This window comes from Lactuca virosa, chromosome 8 (genome assembly GCF_052849685.1).
Source record: "Lactuca virosa cultivar CGN04683 chromosome 8, Lactuca_virosa_CGN04683_v6, whole genome shotgun sequence".
Taxonomy (NCBI): Eukaryota; Viridiplantae; Streptophyta; class Magnoliopsida; order Asterales; family Asteraceae; genus Lactuca; species Lactuca virosa.
In genome coordinates, this window is record NC_136433.1 from 2,091,263 (window position 1) to 2,110,033 (window position 18,771).

Below are 18,771 nucleotides of genomic sequence, written 5' to 3' on the forward strand. Positions count from 1 at the left end.
TAAAATGGTGTATCTCTCTCTCTCTCTCTCTCTCTCTCTCTCTCTCTCTCTATATATATATATATATATATATATATATATATATATATATATATATATATATATATATATATATATATATATATATATATATATATATATATATATATATATAAAGTGATTTATTTATTTATTTTAAATACAATGACATAGTATGTGTGAAAAAAAAATTCGATGATTTACTTAGGCTAGATAACTGAAAAAGTATATTGCTATTTTATAACCTTAACCTTATTACTAAATATTACTATTACATATAAACCGATAAAAGTAACATGTGTTGACAGAATGTCATGGTTAAAATTTTTTAAAACCGAGTAGGCAAATAAAACAATTTTATTAACGTACCCATCTCATTTGAATTGATTGCATTAGTCAAGCACATGTGGTCCATGAAATAAAGCCATGCACTAAACAAATTGGCCCCTACCTTTTTTTGTAGGTCATGACCTTAAAAAGTGTTAATTCTTTTTTGTTTGAAATGATTGTTAAAATGATATTGGCCCCTACATCCGGCTAACATCTTTTAATTTATTAACTTATTCCTGATATATAATTATAGGATTTTGAGCTAAAGCATATACATATTATTGATTGTATTGGTAAAATATCCAAATATTTTAAATGAACTGTATTAATTACGTGGACAAAATCAGCAAGCCGTGTCTCGTTAGAAATGGATCTGGAACGTACGTATGGAACACCAACTATAACTATTCATATACGGTTACTCAATGGAAACAAAAAAACAAAGAAACGGAAACGGTAATTGGGTTCAAGAGACATGAATGTGAGGATATTTGTTTATAAATCATGCATATATAGACTGAACTGAAAACAAAGTCAATACCCAAACCATACATGGAAAGACAAGTATGGTGCGTTCTTGACTCCCTCTTCTCAACTAAAATGCAATAAATTTGAAAAGAACAAGAAGCACAATAATTATAAAAAAGAAGAAAAAAAAACTTAAAAACCAAGAAGGGTAAATGAATGTAGTAGTTGAAGATGGTAAATGAACTATGGCAGCGAACAACCAGCACAGTAGCAGGATGATGCAGCAATAATATTAACTCGGCTTCTGCTATTGATGATGAAACTTGCATTAAGAGCATCCCCAACTAACCCCAAAACTTCCCTTCGACTCATCGATCTCTACGCACATTTAAGAAAGAGAGAGAGAGAGAGAGAGAGAGAGAGAGAGAGAGAGAGAGAGAGAGATTGTTGATCAGGTGGTGGTAGAAGCATAATTGAAGGAGGCTTTAATTTGGTGGACTGTATTTGTGATCAGGTTATTAACGGTGGTTAATGACTCTGGGCTCATTTTAGCCGACGGAAAACTGCTAACTTGTATCTGAAACACTACGGTAACAAGTGAGCCTGTTGATGTCCCACCACCACCATGATCAGCAGCTCCGAGATCTGTAATATTACTGCTGGTGGAAGCACCGCCCAGACCCTGTGATGTAATTTCATGGCGGCCGTCGGTTGTGATGATGAAACCGGATGGTAGTAATGGAATATAGGAGGGATCTTCACCGTTCATGGCTATGTTGATAGCAGGCAAGTCAACTGGACAGTATACCAGCAGTGACCCCGATGCGTCTGTACAGCTTTCTTGTAGTATTAACATGTTGTTCTGGCTTGGAGTGTAAGCCTGTACGTAATTTGTGTTTAATTATTAGTACTTCAAACAAACAGCTTATCTAGTGAATAGCGATCGATGGGTTTATATTATATATATATATATATATATATATATATATATATATATATATATATATATATATATATATATATATATATATATATATATATATATATAAGTGTTGATAATTAAGTTTAACATAGACTTTTATATATAAATTGAATAAGTTACCCTGAGGACCGATATACAGTTCCCTGGGTGAGTCCCGTTGGCGATATGTGCTACTTCTTGTACTGGATTCTGGTTCGATAAAACATCCCACTGCATGCACCAATAAATTAAAAAATTAAAAAGGAGTCAGATATCAATTGAATGCTGAAATTAATTATTTGTATGTATGTATGTATGTACGTACGATACTTACCTGAGGTCTAGTCCTTCCATCTCGAAAGAAATCAAAGACATTCTGTGGAGGAACCGGAAGCCAAATGGTGGTGGATGCGCTAAGTACCATCCCGTTTGGATGACCTGCAGGATCGGTGGTCTTGTATAGAGTCGCCCGGACCTCAAATTGATCATTCAAACCTGAAACCGATGTCCATTGATGACCATTACTAGGATTGATGCCGGAACACAAGTTCTTCACCATTCTTTGTGACAACTTCATCATGCTTCTCTTCCCAGGTGCCGATGGGATTACTGTCCATCAAATCCAACGGAATTATGTATGATCATAAATCAATTTATTCAAGCCGTTGCTAAAGATAATTTTGACTGATTATTGGCAGTAAATTTTAATTACTAATAACGCGCGACATTTCAATTGAGCTAGATCAAACAGTGAGTATACGTAATGCTTGATATATATAAGATTGTATGTACCTCCTCCAATATCATGAGACGAAGTGCTAGCCATCATCAAAGAAGCGCTTCTTTCGCATGCCCGTTGAAGACAAGCTAGCCATCTTCTGGCTCCAAAGGCCAAACCACTGTGGACCAAATCTCGATAAAGCCTATCAATCGGGCTTATTTCTTCTACTTCCATATGTTCCACCCATGTAACCTATATATGTACGTATACAAATAAATTAAAACACCATCAATTACTCGACTTTGCTAACTTCTTATATATATATATATATATATATATATATATATATATATATATATATATATATATATATATATATAATAAAGAGTTGATCGAGATTTACAAACCTTTGAATAACCATTAGGAATATCTTGGATCAAACACCCAGAAGGAAGGCGGTGTGCTTTACATCGGGAGTGGGGGTATGCATTATGCTCAGGAAGATCGTACGAAACATTGACCACCGCCCATGACCCTTGCTCAATTTGCTGAACAAACCGAAGAACATAAAACTGCCTGGTGGAAACCAGCGGGGAAAGCACCTGTAATTCTTCATACATCTAGCAAAAATATACAAATTAAGTTTCAACCGAAAACAAGATACGATTAATAAAAACAATAGGAAATCATTGAATTGAAATGTGGTGTGATTTACCAATTGCAGGGAGCCACTTAGAGAACCCAATAATCTAGCTTCAAGTGCCTCAATTGTTCTTGCTCTTGACACGATGGTAGGAAACAGTTCCATCCATTTAGTCTGCATGTGGCCAAATAAATTAAATTACATCAAGCTCATGTACGTAAAATGCAGCACTGCTAATCCGAAATACATAAGCATTAAAATTTAAATAAAGGATGACACTTAACCGAATCCACAAACATGTCCACCAATTGCAAACTGTTCATCATCACAACACCAGAAGCCTTGGATGCTTCAATTCTAACATTAGGACTCTTCAAGTTATGATCATTAGACCGTGGGAAAACCCTCTTGTAGTTATCAAGATTAAGAACTTCGGTATGCATCCCGTCCTTTTGACATTTTGTCCACAATGGTTCGTTGGTCTGTACAAGCTTCATCAGTTCATCAATCGCATTACTAGCAATATCAGCCATGAGAGACTTGTCCATATCGGAAAGGTGCACGATGTTGTGAAACGGAGGGTCAGGATTGACGATGTTGCTAGATGATGCACCAATGGCGGAGCCGGTGAGAAGATCAAGGTCTAAAGAAGGACCACTGTTCATCATCACCATCCTATTCACTGGACCACCACCATAACTACTGGCCATGGATAAGTCCAGTGAAGACATGTGAATGGACTGCACCGGTGGGAGTTGCAACATCGGTCTACCTATGTACTTGGCCGCAATGCTCGATACTCTATCCAGCTGTAAAATTACAAAATTACCCGGTAAGAGAATTCGCAAATTAAGCCTACCCGTCCTAGCTACTTTATCTCTCCAATTTTTTCCGAAACATAATAATTAAGAGAGCACATGGAACCCATGGCATCATGTACAAGAATTCAAGGAGATAACAAGAAGCCAAAAATATATGCGAAAACTACAAGTGCTAGATTATCGCATGCACCCAAATGATCATTCAATTTAATTTTAAGAAAAAGGAGTACATACCAAACCTTACTATATTATCATTCACGTCAAGTTAATTAAATATGGAACAAATATAAAAGAGGAACTGATTGATTGATCACTTCTTACCTCTTCTTTCAACTGAGCATTTTCTAAACGAAGTTTTTGTTCATCAAAATAACAATCTTCCCCAATCGGAGGACCACCGCATGTTGGGCACACCAAATTCTTCAAGGCCTCTCGTATCACAATGTTTTCGCATCGTATCTTGTCGTTCTCAGCCCTCAATGCACAGTTGTCTGCTCGTTCATGTTGCGCCTATATACACAAAAGCTAGAAATGAGTATATATATATATATATATATATATATATATATATATATATATATATATATATATATATATATAATATACGTAGTCGCTGAAAAAGCTAGCGATGCCGGACCCTAAAAGGTGTGTTTGAAAACTTTAACAATAAAGAAAAAGTTAAACGAAAAAAAAATTGGCACTCTTAGTATACTTTTTGGCTTCGTACACAATCAACCAGAAAGAGAGAAGATAAAATACCTTCATCTGGGTTCTTCTATTTTGAAACCAAAACTTAATCTGTCGAGGTGCCAGACCCAACTCTCTGCTTAACTGCATTCTTGTTTTCTCATCTGGGTGTGGGCAATCTTTAAAAGTTCTAAAATTTTCCAACAATATATAACAAGCTGATTAAGAATTGGTGTTACTTAATTTGCTGAAAAAATCAAGGAGGCAAGAGGATCTTACGATTCAAGAATCTGAATCTGAAGAGCAGTATGACGGTGGTAACGTTTCTTCTTATCAGAGGAATCATGATGACTACCACTGGCGGAGCCATCTCCTTCTCCTCCTGCACCGTACTCCATCGCCTCTTGTCACCCCGACAAGAGGTCTTCGGACGATGTTAGTGATTATAGTAAGAACACTAAACAAATGCACATTAGAAGCACCTTATTATACTAACTAATCTCACTCTCTTGTGGCACTGCTAGTAATAGAACCATCAACGTACAAAACATACGGGAATAGACATGAATACCCGAGAAACAAGTTTGACTTTCCGACGAGAAACGCATGGGTAACGGCCGGTGATTTCCAGATATATACACACATAAATTTGGGTTTGTGATAAAGAGAGAGAAGGAAGGAGAAGATTGTGGGGTGTGTTAGGGAGAGTAAATGCTACAAAAATGAAAAGGGAATAAGTTAAGGGGTTGGAGTGGAAGGTGGTAACGTAATTACAAGGGTTTTTAGGAGCTTTTAAGATTGTTTGTCAGTCGAGCCACACTCTTCGAGTTTTGAATCCCGACATGACTTGGAAGTGCTTACTGGGTTGTAGTTTTACCATTATGACCTTCAAGGTACGAATATTTAAGTTTTTCAACCACACGCATGGCATCCAAATCAATAGGTAGTCTTATTGGAAGAATGCAATACATACATATATACATATATCCAGTTGTCACCTCCAAGTATATTTTCATCCTTTTGAAAATATATAGAAAATGATAGATAAAACGACACTGATTCTACGTACTAATAAAATATGATTGATCAGTTATTAAAGACAAAACTGCATAAATGGTCCCTGTAGTTAACTGAAAATTGTCATTTTGGTCCAAAAAGGTTTGAACTAGCACTAAAGGTCCAAACTTTTTATTTTGTTGCGAGTTTGGTCTAATTTTTTCTATAAACTCTTTTATAATGACTATTTTGCCCTTACTTTTTTTTTCTTTTTCAGTTTTTTTATTATTTAAATACTTTTTTTGATTATAAAAAAAAATTAAAAAGAAAATTTGCATTTTCTATTTTATTTTTATAATTTTTTACAACAAAAAAAAAATAATAATAATGAAAAATCTCTTTATCTTTCTCTCTCTCATTTCTTGCTTACCACCGGCCAAAGAAGAATAAATCGGTGGCTGTCGTCGGCCTAGGCTGCCCCTCCGCCTCCCACTGGTCAGGTAGCACCACCCCAAACACCCGCTTCGATCATTGGTGCCCTTCATTTGAACCTCCATGAGAGAAAGGAGATAAAGTTCTGAAATTTAGGGTTTCTTGGCGGCTAGGGTTTTCAAATGGGGCGTTTAATGACTAGAAATCGAGAGGGAGACACATGGGGTTGCTCCGACGGCTTCTGCTGCTTCGTTCCACAGCAGCAATCAGCGACGATGGTTCCACAGCAGCGACGTCAGTGGTTGCAGGGGTTGCTCTGACGGCTTTTGCTGCTTCTTTCCTTGCTGTTCCGACGAGCTCGACGAGAAGGAGGGCAGCGAGGCGATGGTTAGAGCTTGAGCTCGTTCCAATTCAACAGAAAAAAAAAGATTAGAGATGGTGGTGTCTTGCGGTGGCTGAGGAAGAACTCCGATTGTAGCAGTAACGGGGGCTTTTGGTTGGTGTTTGTTTGACAGAACAGAAGGAAGTAGGTGGTTGGAGTGGTGGTTTTCGGTGGTTATAGTGGTGGTGAGTGGTGAAGTGGTGGGTTGTTCTCGGAAGGGAAAAAACAGCCGAGGAAGGGAGAGGGAGGTGGCACCGGTGATGGTGGGTGTTTCTTGGTGGCTGGAAAACAGCTCCACCTCCGGTGGAGTTCTCTTGCTCGAAAATGAAGAAGAAGGAGGAGGGATAACCACCTCCTTTGACTAGTAGGATATGAATGGGAAGAAGAGAGAGATTTTGTGACGTTAGAGAGAGAGAGAGAGAGAGAGAGAGAGAGAGAGAGACTTCATTTTTATTTTTTTATTTTGTTATTTTGTTATAAAAATTATAAAAATAAAATAGAAAATGAAAATTTTCTTTTTTATTTTTTCTTTTAATCAAAAAAGTATTTAAATAATAAAAAAACTGAAAAAAAAAGGTAAGGGCAAAATACTCATTATGAAAAAGTTTATAGAAAATTGGACCAAATTCGCAACAAAATAAAAAATGTTTAGACCTCTGGTGTTAATCCAAACATTTTTGGACCAAAATGACAATTTTCAGCCAACCAAACAGAAACCATTTGTGCATTTTTGTGGTTATTAAAAGCCGTAAAGTTGTGAACAAAAGCTTGTGCCAAATATATCTTTTGAGACCTGGGATCCGAACTTTAACCACGCAATGTTTCTAAGGAGGCAAATATAGAGACCTTGACACCTAGTACCTTTTGATTGAGATCAAAAGATTATGGATAGAAACTGTGTACCTTGTCTTTTTTGGAACGAGTATCTGAGGATATATATATATATATATATATATATATATATATATATATATATATATATATATATATATATATATATAGTTTTAAGAATGATTATCTAGAATTTCGGTCAGTTGAAGGCCTTTTCATTTTACAAAAATATATGAACTTCTGTATATTCATTACATGATTGCGGAATTTAAATTTCTTTGCGGTTCAAATTAAAACAAATTCCTTTATGGTCCTTTGTTAATTTTAATGTTGATCATTTCTTCGTGCCGAAAAAAAAAATTGTTTGATGGTAGAGCTTTCATTGGAAAAGAATGAGGAAGTCTTTAGTCTTTACTCTTTAGTTTTATTGTTTAAGAAATATTGATATCATTATCTAGAACTCTATTATGTTTGACATAATGGGCCACGATTGAGATGTCCCTACATAATGTTTGATTTGTCCATTAGGAGTGTGTGTGATTTAGAGACCTGAGCTTGCGTGTAACTTATTCCATATTTTGTTTTCGTATATGTCAAACGGTTTGCTTTCAAGTGGTTGGACATGGTTTATTTGTACTTCCTAATTATTTTTCACTTATTTAAGTTTGAAAAGAAAAGAAACATGTAGGAGTGAAAAGAGCTTCATCGGTTATTTATATAGAATCATTTAGCTCAAGCCTCAAGCTATGTAAAAACCACGTACAAAGGTAAGACAACTTGGGCATACCATGTTCTACATATTTCTCTTGTTTAAAGCCGAAGGAAATGGTGTCATGCTCTCTTATTTTGTCATACTCCCTTACCACACACAATGAGTGATATACCATGAAAAGAGGCTGAGAGAAAGAAGAGAGAGATAGAGAGAGGGAGGAAATGTGTGTGTGTGTGTGCGTGCACGTGAGAGAGAGAGAGATGAGCACTCCCTCATTTGGCAGCACAACCCAAACCGCACACCCAAACCATATAGGAGGGGCAGTGTTCACTGCGGAAAAACATGTCATGTAGGCACTTACCACACTTCACTCCTCTAATCTAATAGAATCCACCACTAGGTCTTAGGCTATGTCAATTTTGTATGTGCATTGTCTCCTTTGTTCCCTAGCTACCATGTTCTATAAATATTCACTTGGGTTTCCTTTTGTAACTTGTCGAAATTATCTATGTTCAATGAAGTATCAAGATAATAGTTGTTTGTATTACTTGTTTTTACCCTTCAGTTCTTTGTACGTGTGTCTATATATATATATATATATATATATATATATATATATATATATATATATATATATATATATATATATACTTGCGTTGGTTGCTATTAATTCCATCTTTTATTATTCCGCAAATACTGGTTTTAGGACCTTACTCTATTACTCTATTTGGGGGAAAACATCGCAATTTGTTAGAAAATCGGGGTTTTTACTCGGTGGATTATTGAAAGTGGTGATTTCACTTTTAGATTAAAGTAATTAGATGGTACAATAGAAATCTAAAATATAATAAAACTCAGTATGAGGCTCAAGAATAGAGATTGTAATAAAGTTATGATATAATATATCATATTCAAATGACCAAAAACGGAATAATAATTCTATGCGCCTGAAAACTGCTAAAATTGTCTAGAAGCAGTTTTAGAACCGAGACAAAATTGACACTAAAAGTGGGTTCAAGATAAATGAAACAATCCAAAAATACGGTCCAAAAATTTCGTTTTAAATTATTCATAAAACCATAAATACCATCCACAATTTAATAAAAACAAAAGTAATGTATCTCAAATCATCATCATAAAATATTGTATAAAAATCATATGTCAAAATATCAGAGTCTAAAACATCCCATGTTGAACAAATGGTGTGTGCACTACAATCATCCCGAGCTCTTCCCTTTGCTATCGGAAGTACCTGAAATAAAAACTGAAAATTGTAAGCACAAAGCTTAGTGAGTCTCCCCAAACTACCACATACCAAAGAACATAAAGCTATGAGATACGGGCCTCGCCCACACTCATGGAGATACGGGCCCCGCCCACACTCCGCTATCTTGGAGATACGGGCCCCGCCCATACTCTGTTGGCTATGAGATACGGACCCTGCCCACACTCAACTACTATGAGATACGGGCCCCGCCCACACTCATCTACTATGAGATACGGGCCCCGCCCATACTCAACTAATAATCATACATACAAGTATCACACAGACAACAAGTATAGCTAAATCTATCAATCAGTCATATATCCTTGCTCAAACTAAACTATGAGATACGGGCCCCGCCCACACTCGACTAACTGGAAGATACGGGCCTCGCCCACACTCGGTTACTAAACATGCATATATGGGCCGACCTTGGTGCCTTAGACCCGTCCTACTGGAGGAAAACTCACCTCGCAAAGCTGACTGCTGAAATCTCGAGTAAGGAATCTCTGATGGCTGCTCCCACGACTCCCCGGCTATTATTATCACAATAACACTTAGCCAAAAACCTGATAATTCTCCTTAGGGTAAAATGACCATTTTACCCATGATCAAAGTCAACGCTTGGGTCAAAGTCAACCTTCTGGTTGACCCAACTTGTCGAGTTGCTCCATCAACTCTTTGAGTCCTACGACCAAAATCGCGATCTAACTCGTCGAGTTTCCCCCCGACTCGTCAAGTTCCCAGGCTACTTATAGTCGCGATCTACCGATTTAACTCGTCGAGTCCCTTCACCGACTTGTCGAGTTCTACCTTAAGCTAAAACGGGACAAACCAACTCAACTCGTCGAGTCCCTCTATAGACTCGCCGAGTTCCTCTGTCTGATTGGGCCATCTCAACGGATTTGTAACATCCCAATTTTCAAGACCAAAAATTTCATTTTTAATTAAGTGACTTGTAAAACAATTTACTGAAAAACATCATTGATTCATATCCATTTTTAAAACATAGTCACGTGTATCAAACTATATCATCAAAATAGTAATAATGTCAAAGTACAATCCCATGAATCTCAAAATGCGGAAATCATATGTGTGCGATGCGCTACTACCGTGTCGGCTCCTTCCCCTTCGCTGAAGAGGTACCTGAAACAAAACTGAAAACTGCAAGCACGAAGCTTAGTGAGTTCCCCCATCATATCACATACCATACTATAAACATACTGTCAAACATATCTGGGTGCCCGACCTACCCTGCTAGGCATACCAGGGTGCCTAACCTACCCCTGTCAGACATACCGGGGTGTCCGACCTACCCCTCCGATTTATCTCAACCGATTACGGGGACTATTTCACCCCTACTACTACCACATAATAACATAACATAATCATACTGTCTAGCATAGCTGGGTACTAAACCACCCCTTTGGCCCTATCGACCGGTAATCGGGGACTATTCCCCCTACTACCACTATCACATAACATCATATCATACTAGCATGTAAAACACCTCAGATAGTGGCAAACCCAAGTAATATCACAAAGACAACTACTCGACAAACAATCCTTACTAGTGGGTCGGCATTGTGGTCGTAGACCCACTTCTACTGGTGATGCGACATCGGCTCCGACCACTTGCCCTGAACGGGTGCTTCTACGCCGGAGATGGATCTGCGAGGTCACAACAGACAGGCCCGTTAGAGCCGCCCCAGGGACTATGCCCCGGGAGCGGACTCCGACGATCAAGTTAGATCAGCTGATAGATCTGCGATGGTTCTCTTTAGCTAGAGAGGACCATCTTGGTGCTGGTGGTGGTGTATGATGGTTGTCGGCGGATGGTGGCGGCTGAGCCACCCGGCCGGAGTATAGGGCGGCGGCTGAGCCAAGGGGAAGATCCCCTCCATGGAGGAGGTACTATTCATTATATAGGGGACAATTAGGTCAAGGGGAATTAGGTCAGGCCTTGGGCCAGCCCAATTCAGGCCCAGCTAGCAAGGAGCTGGGCGACGCCGCCCGGAGGGGCCAGGCGGGGCTGGCGAGCGCGCACCAGGCAAGGCTGGCAGGCGCGCACCAGGAAAGGATGGTAAGGGAGTGTACGGCCGGGCCGGCAGGAGAGTCCCCAGCGAGGCTGGCAAGGGAGTCCCCAGTAAGGCTGGCAAGGGAGAGCCAGGCCAGGGAGCGTCAGGCCGGGCCGGCGGGGTAGTCCCCAGCAAGGCTGGCAAGGGAGTCCCCATCGAGGCTAAAGGGAGCGCACCAGGCAGGGCTGGCACGCTAGAGTGGTCTAGGCTATGCTAATAGACCATACATCATCAAGTCCCCCCAGTCCGATGTTATTGGTACGCGGCCAATGACATTGGACTGGACTAAGTCATATAAACTAGCAGGAGAGTCCCCAGCGAGGCTGGAAGGAAAGTCCCCAGCAGGACCGGCAAGGGAGTCCCCAGAACGGCTGGCAAGGGAGTGCCAGGCAAGGCTGGTAAGGGAACGCCAGGCCAGTTTGGCGCTCTAGATCAGTCTAGGCCATGCTAATGGACTATATATCATCAACTGGAAAGTAACTCACCTCGATGTCGTGTAGTAACCGAACTGTCTGCGGTTCTGGGATCAACTCTCCTCAAACTCCTACACATAACAACCTTCCTTAATTACCTATTTCATACTCGTAACCCTTTCAAGGGTCAACTCAGGCCAATGTCAAAGTCAAGGCCAACACCCCGGTCAAAGTCAACTTTTGGTCAAAGTCAACATATGGTTGACTCAACTCGCCGAGTTGATCCACCAACTCGTCGAGTTCCATAATTTACCAAAATCATGGAACTTCTATCCTACTCGTTGAGTCTTTCAAGAACTCGTCGAGTTCACCTTCATACAGAATCGGGACCTTTTGCCTTTGACTCGCCGAGTTCATCCTTGAACTCGTCGAGTCCTTCTTCATGCAAGTTGGAATGTTAGTCCTTGACTTGTTGAGTCTTTCCTTGACTCGTCGATTTCTTATTCATATACCTTGGGACATTGCCTTGAACTCGCCGAGTTCATCCTTGAACTCGTCGAGTCCTTCGATCTCCAAGTCCATATTCCAGTACATCTTGTTGAGTCCTCTTCTATACTCAACCAGATCGATCAGAAACAGAAAAGGTTGGGGAACCATACCCCGACTCCCCGAGTCCTATGAGCGACTCGCCGAGTCCCCCAAAGCACAAGTCTACCAAGTCGATTTCAATTGAGCTAATTGCATCCAAAGGGTAGATCTGACCTCCTAGGGTCGATATAACACGTAAATTCACGAACTTTACGTCCATGCATGGGTCTTCAAGCTCAAAAGACCCAAAAATGAAGTCTACAAGATGCATGGGGCTCTCATGGCCATAAAGTTGGCACCTTTATGCCATGAGAACCCTCCAAGGTTCAAGATCTGAAATCATCACTCTACTATATACTCTACACTCGAATGTAACTTAGAAATGCCCCAAAAATGACAAGATTCAAGCCCTAAAGAAGATCTAACAAATGGGAAGTCAAGGTTGAAGCTTTTTACCTCAAACAAGCTGGAAATGTAACTAAGACTCTGGATCCACTGCCTTCTTCTTGAACCTCCAAGCCTTTCCTTCCTTCTCCAAGATTCAAATCACAAAAATGGCACCGAAATAGCTCAAGAAAACTCACAACTGATTAGGGTTTCGAGAATGGGGTCTGAGGGTGATGGAGGATGGAGTGGAGGACAGTTAAAGTGTTTAAATAGGGTGAAAACCCTCAAATTTAGGGTTTCATCCAGACAGGTCTACTCGTCGAGTCGGGGCTTCCGACTCGGCGAGTAGATACTTCCACCCGCGTCCAATCACTCGCACCTACTCGACGAGTTGGGCCTCCAACTCGTCGAGTCCCTGTGTAAGTATGCAAAAACTTGTAATAATAAAAAAAATACGTACCGGGAACCGGGCGTTACAGGATTAAGCTCATACCTTTCAGATCTAAACTCCATACTTCACCTACAAACTGGGAATACACTCTTAAGGGTAAAGTTTCCAACTTTACCCGCTATTAGTCTTTCTTAATGGGTTTAGCTCAAACCCTAACTCTCTAGAACATAGATCTTGGTCCACAAGCCATAATACTCTAAACCAAAGCACCCTATAATAGATCTAGGCCTTGGACATCAGTTGGACATGTTAAGTTCCAAGCTTTCCTTCCATGCATGGCCTTTTAGGGCTAAAAAGACCATAATAACTCTTTTAAGCTTGCATGGGGCTTCCATGGTCATAAAGTTTGCACCTTTATGCCATGGAACCCCTTCTAGATCCCAGATCTGAAATGTAAGTCACTTGGGAAGCCCAAATCCCAAAGACCAAGGTTCTTGAACCAAAACCCTCATAAAAATGGAAGTAAGTAGATCTAATGAGTGAATGATCAAGTTAGAGACTTGATTACCAGAAAGTGATGAGGATGGAAGGAAATCCCTGGATCTATTATCTTCTCCTTAAACCTTCTAGCTCCTTCTTCTTCTTCTAGCTTCAAGAACACACAAAATCACTCAAGAATGGCTCACACACTCACAAAATGCTCTAGGGTTTCGTGGATTAGGGTTTAGGACTTGCAGGCTGGAAATGAGGCGAAGGGGTGGGGGTTAAGGAGCTTAAATAGGGTGCAAAACCCCGAAATTAGGGTTTAATTCTGGCTAATCTACTCGCCGAGTCGAGGGCTCTTGACTCATCGAGTAGATAGCTTAAACCCCGCATATAATCTGTCGTCAATCTGAATATCCTCCAAGGGTACAATCGCTGAATCATCCACTAAGCACTTCCGCAATTGGGAAACATGGAAAGTGTTGTGGATCTGACTGAGCTCTGTTGGTAGATCCAACAGATATGCCACCTTGCCCACTCGGGATATAACCCTAAAAGGACCAATGTACCTGGGGCCCAGCTTGCCCCCGCTTCCAAAACCAGATAACACCTTTCCAAGGTAACACCTTCAGGAGGACCATATCGTCCACCTGAAACTCCAAGTCTTAACGTCGCTTGTTGGCGTAGGTCTTCTGCCGACTCTGAGCAGTCTGTAGCCTGCTCTGGACCTACTGGATCCGCTCTGTAGTCTTGAGTACTACCTCAGTACTCCCCATGACTCTCTGACCGACCTTGCTCTAATAGATTTGGGTCCTACATTTCCTCCCGTAGAGAATCTCGAAGGGAGGTCGGTCTATGCTGGCGTGGTAACTGTTGTTATACGAAAATTCCGCTAACGGAAGATACGTATCCGAACTGCCACCGAAATCCAAAACACATGTGTGTAGCATGTCCTCGAGAGTCTGTATCGTCCTATCGCTCTGTACGTCTGTCTGAGGGTGGAAAGCGGTGCTGAAATGGAGACGAGTACCCATCTCCTCGTGAAACTGCTTCCAAAATCAGGAAGTGAAACGGACATCTCAGTCTGACACCACCGAGACAGGCACTCCATGTCGTGCCACAATATTGCACACGTATATCTCGGCCAGCTTCTCGGCCGAGATACGCTTTTGGATCGGCATAAAATTGAGCACTCTTGGTCAACCGATCCACGATGACCCATATCGAATCTACTCCACGTGCGGTCCTGGGAAGCGTGGTAATGAAATCCATAGTGATATCTTCCCATTTCCACACGGGATGTCCAACAACTGCATCTTGTCGTGGGGTCCCTAATGCTCGGCCTTGACCTTCTTGTAGGTCAAACACCGCTCCACGTACCAAGCAACGTCCCACTTCATGCAGGGCCACCAGTAATCAGGGCGAAGATCCCGGTACATCTTCGTCGCCCCGGGATGGATGGAGAACCTCGACTTATGGGCCTCATCCATCAGAACCTGCCGTACTCTGCCCCAGTACGGAACCCAGACCCTCCCATGCAGGGTCAACAACCCTCGACTGTCATAATCAAATGAGGCCACCCGGCCTACGATCCTCTCGCACTTCTGCCGCTCTTCCTTCAGACCCTCAACCCGTGCCTCTCTGATCTGCTCCAACAATGGAGTAATCACCGTCATCCGCAGGCAGATGTCTTGAATATGAGCCGCTACTGCCTTGCATCTCACGGCGTCGGCCACCACGTTGGCCTTGCCCGGGTGGTAAAGGATCTCACAGTCGTAGTCCTTCACCACATCTAACCACCGACGCTTCCTCATGTTAAGATTCGGCTGATCCATGAGGTACCTCAAACTCTTGTGGTCCGTGTAAATGGTACAACGGGCCCCATAAAGGTAATGCCGCCAAACCTTGATGGCGAACACCACAGCCCCCAGCTCCAAATCATGCGTCGGATAGTTAGTCTCGTGAGGCTTCAACTGCCTCGAAGCATAAGCGGTCACGTGACCCCGCTGCATCAACACCGCACCCATGCCCGTAATCGACGCGTCACAAAAAACCACAAAATCATCGATGCCCTCCGGAAAATTCAGGATCGGTGCCTCTCACAACCGCTGTCTGAGATTCTCGAAGGTTGCTTGTTGCTCAGGCCCCTAACGGAAGGTCACCGACTTCTTGGTCAGTCGGGTCAAAGGAACAACGATCTTGGAGAAGTCCTGAATAAATCTCCGGTAATAACCCGCTAGACCCAGGAAACTCTGAATCTCAGTTGGAGACCTCGAAATCTCCCACTGCATCACGGTCTCTATCTTGTCTGGATCGACCAGAATACCCTTCTGGTTGACAAGGTGTCCAAGAAAATGCACCTCGTGCAACCAGAACTCACACTTGGAGAACTTTGTAAAAAGTCTCTCCCTCCTCAGTGTCTCTAGTACCTCCCTCAGGTGCTCCTCATGCTGCTCCTGAGTTTTGGAATAAACCAAGATGTCGTTAATGAAGACTATCACAGACCGATCCAGTATCGGTTTGCACACACGGTTCATGAGGTCCATGAACACGGCTGGAGCGTTGGTGAGCCCAAACAACATCACCACAAACTCATAGTGACCATAGCGAGTCCTAAAAGCTGTCTTCTGCACATCCTCATCCCTGACTCGAATCTGGTGATAACCCGACCACAGATCAATCTTGGAGAACCAAGATGCACCCTGTAGCTGGTCAAACAAATCATCAATCCTCGGGAGGGGATAACGGTTCTTTACCGTTACCTTATTCAGCTCCCAGTAGTCTATGCATATCCGATGCGACCCATCCTTCTTCTTCACAAATAGGATCGGGGCTCCCCACGGCGAACTACTCGGCCTGATAAATCCCTTGTTTAGCAGCTCTTGCATCTGCGTAGACAACTCCTGCATATCGGGAGGAGCCAACCGATATGGTGCCTTGGCTATCGGAGCCGCACCAGGGACTAGGTCAATCCTGAACTCAACATGTCTCTCCGTAGGTACCCCAGGTAAATCCTCTGGGAATACGTCCAGGTACTCTCGCACTATGGCTATGTCATCGACCGGTGCCTTACCCTTATCCCAGGTATCCATAACATAAGCGACATAACCTCCGCAACCCTGCTGAAGGTAAAGCGTCGCTCTCGCTGCTAAACATAAAACCGATCCGCGTTGTGGCCTCTCGCCCTGGATTACTAACCCTCCCCCACTAGGAGTCCGAACCCTCACTAGCTGTCATTCGCAGTCGATCACTGCCCCATTAGGGCTCAACCAATCCATATCCACTATAACCTTATTCCCTCGCAGAGGAATAGGAACTAGATCCACTGAAAACTGCTCGTCGAATAACTGTAGTGTACAACCTCTGTGAACCCTTGCAACCCTAACGGTCCTGTCATATGCTATCTCCACATCAAGTGGACAATCCAGCTCTCCCGGAGCTCCTACGAATCGCTTGCTGAGCGCGAGCGACACAAAAGATCGGGTGGCACCCGAATCAAACAGTACCGAGACTGATATACCGTTCACTAAGAACGATCATATAACAAACACATAAACATAAGCAATAATCAATACAAATAAAGAGATAAGGAGAAGATACATACCCGTAACTACATCAGGAGCTGCACGTGCCTCCTCTGGTGTCAACTGGAAAGCTCTGCTCTTCGCCACTGGCGCCTCTACCCGACCCTGACGGCCGTCTGTAATCCTCAATGTAGTAGGGGCGGGTGCCACCACCTTCCCTGCTGCTGCTAAAGTCGGACACTGGGACCTCTTGTGGCCCATCTGATTGCACTAAAATCAAATCAGATCAGATAATGTGGTGGTAGTGGTGGTAGAATCAGCAGTACAATCCCTGCTTACATGCCCAGTTCGGCCACACTTAAAGCAGCCCGAACTACCCGCCCTACACGTCCCCTCGTGCGACCTACCGCATTTGCCACAACGGCCTCGGCCCTGCTGGCCCTTCCCTCGGGAATCCGTCTTGGGCTTCTTGCCCGAACCCTCCATACCAGATGTCGCATCTGGTTTCCTCTTCCTCTCCATCTCTAAATCAATCAATCTCTCTCTCTAGCTCTGGCAATCATATCCTCCGGTGTTTTGCAGCTGGATCGGCTCACAAACTACCGAATGTCACTCCTCAACATCTCATGATATCGGGCCTTTTTCATCTCCTCGTCTGCCACATATTGCGGAACAAGAAGGGCTCTCTCCCTAAACTTGGCGGTGATCTCCGCCACAATCTCTATCGTCTGCTCAAGATCCTGGAACTCCCTAGCTAGCTGTTGCACCTCAATCACAGGTGCAAACTCGGCCCTGAACCTGGTCGAAAAATCACTCCAGGTTATCGCATCCAAAACTGCATCATCTCCAATGGATCTCCCAACCTCCTCCCACCAGTCACGTGCCCTCGTCCTTCAGAAGACAGGACGCAAGTCCAACCTTGTCCCCCTTGGGACATTTGCTAGTGCGGAATGCGTTGGCGACATCTTCCAACCATCTAGTACTCGCAATGGGGTCCCGAGCCCTATGGTAATAGGGAGCTCCACAAGGCCTGAACTCCCTGAATGTCAGTGAGCGTGCCCCTAGCATGGCCTCCATCTCGGTGCAGAATGCACCCAACCTCTCATCAAGTATCTCAAGGATGCCCTCTTTGACCGATCCAAATATCACATGAGTCTGGTCTAGAATGTCGCGTGTGGTTTCAAACAAGATGAACTCCCTCCTCTGCTCATCCAGGTGCCCGACTCCAGAGCCCGAGCCTGATCCCTCACCAGTGCCTGAGGTGTCAACTGGTCTAGTGCGTAGCGTCACCATACTGAAAATACACCACAACAAACATGAGTATACTTAGCATAACTCGAGGGATCTCACATTCTATAAGTTTCCTGGGTTCATCTCAGCCTTCCTTTATTCGAGTAAAAATCCTCTTCTTTCAATAGTACGGGCCCATACTACCTTCCACATATATCCATACTTTCCTCAAGAACTGTCTCGACTCCACCAAGTCCCTTCTACTACTGCTGCTGATCTCATGCTAAACTCATCCTATGCTTGCCCTAGGGTAATCACCAACCCACTCTCCTCTATCAGTTGCATAAGAAGTCGATGCTATCTCCCCCTAACTAGCTCGTGAATACTATTACATATCACTAAGACTATATC

The 18,771-nt window shown here is 42.5% G+C and overlaps 1 protein-coding gene across 1 annotated transcript; it reads right to left on the bottom strand.

Moving 5' to 3' along the window:
* Window positions 1-792: 792 nt before the first annotated feature.
* Window positions 793-5,445, bottom strand: HDG11 (homeodomain GLABROUS 11). Its single transcript, XM_079068484.1, has 10 exons — window positions 4,929-5,445; window positions 4,722-4,839; window positions 4,284-4,472; window positions 3,426-3,950; window positions 3,214-3,315; window positions 2,906-3,118; window positions 2,570-2,750; window positions 2,112-2,386; window positions 1,919-2,008; window positions 793-1,696 (listed from the first exon to the last, which is right to left on the bottom strand). Exons 1-10 carry the CDS (start codon window positions 5,045-5,047, stop codon window positions 1,268-1,270), a joined length of 2,241 nt encoding a protein of 746 aa, XP_078924610.1. The 5' UTR covers window positions 5,048-5,445; the 3' UTR covers window positions 793-1,267.
* Between the last annotated feature and the right edge of the window lie 13,326 nt (window positions 5,446-18,771).

What these genes read in the sequence shown, in the direction of transcription:
- HDG11 (XM_079068484.1), bottom strand. Translation starts at nt 5,047, where the DNA reads ATGGAGTACGGTGCAGGAGGAGAAGGAGATGGCTCCGCCAGTGGTAGT. An exon ending in CAGATTCAGATTCTTGAATC is followed by an intron (nt 4,840 to 4,928) that starts GTAAGATCCTCT and finishes GGAAAATTTTAG; the next exon opens with AACTTTTAAAGATTGCCCAC. An exon ending in GTCTCATGATATTGGAGGAG is followed by an intron (nt 2,387 to 2,569) that starts GTACATACAATC and finishes TTTGATGGACAG; the next exon opens with TAATCCCATCGGCACCTGGG.